The 6,294-nt window shown below is 37.8% G+C and overlaps 1 protein-coding gene across 1 annotated transcript in view; it reads left to right on the top strand.

Annotated features, from left to right (window-relative positions):
- The window catches only part of trdn (triadin), a 41,890-nt gene that overhangs the window by 17,059 nt on the left and 18,537 nt on the right, over nt 1-6,294 (top strand). The window contains exons 4-7 of the mRNA XM_016294596.1: nt 675-701; nt 2,568-2,592; nt 2,675-3,686; nt 5,987-6,088. Of these exons, the coding sequence (XP_016150082.1) occupies nt 675-701; nt 2,568-2,592; nt 2,675-3,686; nt 5,987-6,088 (1,166 nt within the window). The remainder of the gene's footprint in view (nt 1-674; nt 702-2,567; nt 2,593-2,674; nt 3,687-5,986; nt 6,089-6,294) is intronic.

Below are 6,294 nucleotides of genomic sequence, written 5' to 3'. Positions count from 1 at the left end.
TCTTCTTTATGCACCAAGAGCTTGTAACACTCCAAAGGAAAGGAAAAATTGAAATCGCATCATATGACCCCTTTATTTACATTAGTAAGTTAGTATCACGTTTTAAAGTATGTCTCAGTGGCATAAGAAAGAAGAAAAGCAACATTTTTACACTATTAAACAAGTGGACCTGAGGTAGAGTTGCACAAACTGTATGAAGTGCCAAAAATCAATAAAACAAAAACTTAAATAAAGGCCAAAAATTTCTGAAATTATAATTCTGAAAAAAAGTAAATTCTGCATTATATCCAACTACATTAATAAAATGTATTAAATAAAATAAAAATAATAATTAAACTAAATTTTAAAAAAAAAATTTTTATTTTTAAACGATTTTTCAAATCTTTTTTTACATTTCAATGCAAAATCATTAAAACAAAATAATTAAAAATTATTAAATAAACAAAAAATGTTTCTATTATTTTCCCCATCTCTTGTGATATGTCATGGCGGGCCAAATCAAAGGTCACCATGGGCCAACTTTGGCTTGCAGGCCCTGGTTTTTGGTTCCTAACATCTCTGACTTAGAGACACTGTGCCGCATAAACAACTGCATTTTTATACCATGCATTAAACCTCACATTAACTACCTAATTTAATCAGTTGTTCTTATGTTCTGTGTCTCTCTCCTCTAGGAGAATTCTTGCCACCGAGGAAAAAAGGTTTGTGTCTTGAAGAGCACTTGATGAGATTGCATTCATTAGAGAATACATAAACCATCAGCATAACAGATAACAGTTTGCTTGAGTCTGTAATTAACACATTTATATTACAGTTGCATTAGGAGGGCAAGCATTAGAGTATTTTATGGAGAATGGGCATTATGCTGTCATTGATTGTGTTGTTACATTTGGTGCCATTCATAATCTTTTCCCTTTGTTTTCACACACCCTAATTATGCTCCCCATGCTAATCAGTGTTCCATAAAGCTGCATGTATTTGTCCATTAACATCTTCATGAAATTATCATTAAGCCGTCTCTAAATGGTAAAGCTAATGCAGAAAGCATCTAAACAACATTATCAGTTTCAGCTAATGCAAATGTTTGTGAATAAAAATAGTCTCACATATGTATAATAAAAGTCTGTATTTGATTATATGGGCAACACATTTGCTGTCATTTGTCATATTAACACTTAAGGGAACTCATAAATTTGTGTGGCCTGGTTTTGCTTTAAAGGTACAGTCTATAATTGCTGACATAGGGGCACCTAAGAGACCAGGAAATTAGCTGTGCACTCCTTAGACGTATAGGCACTGTCACTGGAGGAGTATGATAAACCGTAATTATTGTTCTAAGTGGATAGTATACGCCCTGCAGTCACACAGTAATTTTAGATGCTGTGAACTGCCCTTTGCGATGCATTTTATTGTACAATGCTCAAAGAACCTCTTAAAGATGCATTGACATGGTTTAAGACTGCTGTTTTCCTTCCTGTGTGGAAAGAGGAAATTAGGGTGGGACATATTTATTTAAATAACCACGTATTATGTATTTTTGTGGACTAAAACCTGGAAACCAGTTAGTATTTTAAACCTTCTGCATTCAATCAACCTGAAGTCAATGGGATTTCTGAATGGATGTTTGGTTAAATGCCTGAAATAAGGTCTGTGGTTAACACAAGCGCAACAAACTCATTTTAACGTTTTATTCTATGACGTAAAACACATCAGTAAGACCCCCATATGATTTTTTTGAAGCTTTTACTTGTCTTGAAAAAGGCAGTTGTTAACCACTGGCTGAATGGAACTACAAAGGTTGTCAGGAACATTAGGCCGAACAGAAAAAAAAAACATCCATTCACTAGTCCGCTTTTACAGCTTCATTGTGTTCATAACTTTCAGAGAAAATGTTTTTTTTATATAAAGACTAAAAGAGCTGCCAGAAACTTAATGGTGGTGACGTTGAAGTCATGCAACCATGGTATAGTTTGTTTATAGCTTACATTTGGCTTTTTACATTTGCCGATTGTATTAAAAAATTAGTTGTGTTCATTTTTGAAGATTATCAAAATGTGTAAGAACATAATGTGTAAGAATCATAAACTTTGTTGGTCATAGAGCTTATTTTCTGCAATAATCCAAAAGCCAATGACAAGGGAACCAGTGTGATGCTAACCTCTGGGTTGGTGTACAAAAATACGTAATCACCTCAGTTGGCTTAAAGTTACTATGAATTCAAAACTGTCACATGTCACAATAGGGGAAAAAAGATGATCACAATTTCAGTTTCAATGCCAACTTTAACATAAATTGACTAAGAGGTCTCATCAAGCCAAGCAATGTATTCCTTTATCCATCAACATTTGCACATTCATTTTTTAAAAGATGTAACTGTGTGCATGTCTTCTGAGTATTCAACTAGTAAAACACATAATATGCATCATATAAATCTGATATGTTATGCATTGGATTGTGTATGTCTAGCCAAATATTATTTTGCTTCTGGCAAATACTGTGGGGCTTTTGGTTTGAACCCCATACATTCTTACAGCTTCACTGATATTTCTGAAAACCTAATGATATAGTTGCAGAGATACGGGCCAAGGAGATGTTAGAAGAAGAAGGGGAGTATGAGGAGGAAGAGGACGAGGAGGAGGAAGATGAGGGGCTTGCTGAAGAAGAGGAGGAGGAGGAAGAAGAAGACGAAGAGTATGAGGACGAAGATGAAGAAGAAGAAGAGGAAGAAGATGGTGATGAGATCGAGGAGGAGGAAGAAGAGGATGAAGAAGAAGAAGAGGAGGAGGAAGAAGAAGAGAAGGCAGATGCTGAGGAGGAGGAAGCAGCAGCAAAGGAAGCTGTGGAGGAGGAGAGTAAAGAAGAGGAGGCTGAAGAAAAGGAGGAAGAGAAGGCAGATGCTGAGGAGGAAGAGGAGGAGGAAGCAGCAGAGGAAGCTGTGGTGGAGGAGGGAAAAGAAGAGGAGGCTGAAGAAAAGGAGGAAGAGAAGGCAGATGCTGAGGAGGAAGAGGAGGAGGAAGCAGCAGAGGAAGCTGTGGTGGAGGAGGGAAAAGAAGAGGAGGCTGAAGAAAAGGAGGAAGAGAAGGCAGATGCTGAGGAGGAAGAGGAGGAGGAAGCAGCAGAGGAAGCTGTGGTGGAGGAGGGAAAAGAAGAGGAGGCTGAAGAAAAGGAGGAAGAGAAGGCAGATGCTGAGGAGGAAGAGGAGGAGGAAGCAGCAGCAGCAGAGGAAGCTGTGGAGGAGGAGGCTGAAGAAAATGAAAAAATGGAAGCTGATGCTGAGGAAGAAGCAGAAGATGAAGAGGAGGAAGCAGCAGCAGAAGAAACTGTGGAAAAAGGTAAGGAGGAAGAGGAAGCTGCTGCTGCTCCTGCTGTCGAAAGGGAAGATACTTCAATCCCTGCTGAACCTTATGAGGTGAAAGAAGAACAAGTCACTTCTAAAGAAGCTGAGGCAGCTGAAGAAGAGGAGGAGGAGGATAAAATTGATGTAGTTAAAGAACCACCTGAGGACGAAGATGGAAAAGAAGATACTCCTGCTGATAATAAAGAGAAAAAAGAAGAAGTAGATGACATTACTGATGATGACCAAAAAGATGACCAAAGTGAGGAGAAAGAGGCTGATATCGTCATTTCTCTTGGTATCATAGCTGATGCTGGTGCTACAGTCACTGATGTTGAAGCACAAGAAACTGGTGAGGAACCTATACTTCTTAAAGCTGATGGTGATTCAGAGCTATTAACAACCATAGAGGAGAGTGCTGCTAAAGCTGATGATGCAGTAGCTGATTTAGCTGACTCACAAGATGGCTTAGCCGCAACTGATATCCCATATGATGACCATGATGATAAGATAGCAAAAGATCTAGCTGAGGATCATGGTGAGGTTACAGAAGACAGTCTTAAAGATGAGACTGGTGCTGGACTGAAAGACGCTGACTCTGAAAAACATATAACAAGTGAGGGTGAGGGTGAGGGTGTTATTGAAAAGCCTGAGCTAGCTGATGATGTTGCAGATAAGGAGGAGCAGGAGGAAGAGGGAAAAGAGGAGGGAGAGGAACAGATAAGGGGTGAGGATGAGGAAGATGATGATGATATTATAGTAACAACACCTGTAGTTAGTTCCGAACCAGGTGGAGATGAGACAACAGTGGTGGCTGATGAAGATGATGGCTCTTCACGTGAGAAAGGTACCAAGATTATTTGGTTTTTGACTCTAAAAGATACAGTACATTTTTGTTTTGTTTTATTTGTTTGTTTTTGCAAATCTTTTTAATGTGTCCATGTCAAAACAATGTAGCCAGTAATTAAAAAAAAAAAAAAAAAAGTTTTCACACATGCATTCTTCTGCTGATTCATCAGGGTAACATAAAATATTGTTGCAGAGTTTCCTGGACTTATTCAGTAGTTCTGCAGCACCGTCACTGAATCTACATTGTGAAATGACCAGCATAACCAATGTAGTCTGACTCCCAAACAACTTTTATTAACTGGTCCTTTTTAGTGAATCAAAAACATACAGTGTAGTCCGATTTCCGAAGGAATGACTCGGAGTCTATTCTTTTTTGTGAACCAAAAACAGAGCGCAACAAGTGTAGTCCGATTCCCAAACGAATCACTCTGAAACGGTTCTTTTTAGTGAATCAAACACATGATACAACCCAACTTAATCCGATTTCAATGGAGTGACTCGATGAGTCAGTTCTTTTTAGTGATTCAGAAGAATACAGCGCTACTAGTGTAGTCCGATTCTTCAATGATTCACTCTGAGACTAATTCTTTCTAGTGAATCAAAAACATTCAACGCAACCAATGTAATCTGATTCCCGAGCGAATTCCTCTAATACGTCAACACTTTTTGGTAAATTTATTGCGTTTTGTCATTAGTATTATATAAAATAATCAATTAAATATTTTAACACATTCTGTGTGTTTACATTTTATTGTTTTATTATACATTTAAAGCCATTTATTGGATTTTATTTATGCATTTATTTATTCCTTAAAAGTACTAAAAGAACAGGAACTGTTAGGAAACCATATAAGAAGTGAAAATTGGAATTCTTTATAAATCTGGAACTGTTATATCAGTCTGTAATTTCATTTTGAAAACTTTATAAAAACTCAAATGTACTACCTGTAGGTTTTCTAGATTTTAACCAAAGCCTTGAACCATTTAGCCATTGCTATCACACAAAAATAGTTTAGTCGAAGTTTGCTACTATACATATCCAAATATGCTGGTAGGAAAGGACCCCATTTGAGTTTCTGATTGAAGTTTAATTCATGCTGGGCGGATCAAAGAACAGCAGCTGGTGCTTTGCTGCTCAGCTGCCAGTGAAACGGTTAGAATCCATGAGAGACTGCTTTCAAGTCAGCTGTCACCAAACACTTGTCTCCAAAGGGGTCATTCAAGGGCATCAGAGTTCTGGATGATCAAGGAAAACACTGGGTTAAGCCAAATGAAGATGAACTTCCAAATGAGAGAAGCTCAAAATAGGTTATTATGGCTAGAATGAGTAAAAAGTTAGAATTAGTGGTCATAATCATTGTCTTAGTAGCAGCAGCACATGAAGCTATTCGTAAGTTTTATGTATACTGCTTATACCTTTTGCTTTTTACTAATGGTAGTTAAACATAGGGCAGCTTGACTTTACCTTGCTAACTTAATTTAGCTGACTTGCTAATTCACTTTGCGCAAAGCTAAACCACCTGTTCCAGCTCCTAACTGATGTTGCTAATGAAGTCTGAATGATCATGTCTCAAGAGAATAATTGAAAAGAATGGTTCTGTATGTAAATTACATCTGATTATATCTCTTTGTCAAACGCTAATGCAATCTAGCCACCAACAATGGAAAATTTTAGCTTCTGCCAAAAACGCTTGGCAGCGTTCAAGAATAACAGGTCAAAGGAAAATAAATTGTTACTGGTTACTTAAAGTTGTAAAGACTATCCGGCGAGCCTTATAAATATGTTTGCTTGTTTATTCAAAGACATAACAACCCTGAAAGAAGAGGAGAAAGATGAAAAGGATGAAAGCGTAGAGGAAGTGGAAACTGCCGAAAAAGCACCAAAACCAGAACCGATCCCTAAAGGTACAGTAGCAAACATAGCAACAGTTTACTTGCATGAAGCATAGAAAATGAACCAGAATTAAAATGAGAAAATTATGCCAACACTTATGAGCTCCAAGGTTATTGACTGTGGAGGAGTGGTGTTCTACAACAAACCTGTTGGTGGTGGATGCAGGAGAAGAGGGCGTGCGTGTGTGTGTGTGTGTGTGTGTGTGTGTGTGTGTGTG

Source organism: Sinocyclocheilus grahami, unplaced genomic scaffold (genome assembly GCF_001515645.1).
Source record: "Sinocyclocheilus grahami isolate Dianchi unplaced genomic scaffold, SAMN03320097.WGS_v1.1 scaffold321.1, whole genome shotgun sequence".
Taxonomy (NCBI): Eukaryota; Metazoa; Chordata; class Actinopteri; order Cypriniformes; family Cyprinidae; genus Sinocyclocheilus; species Sinocyclocheilus grahami.
The sequence above is the reverse complement of the archived record's forward strand: the minus strand, read 5'-3'. Positions and strand labels throughout refer to the sequence as shown.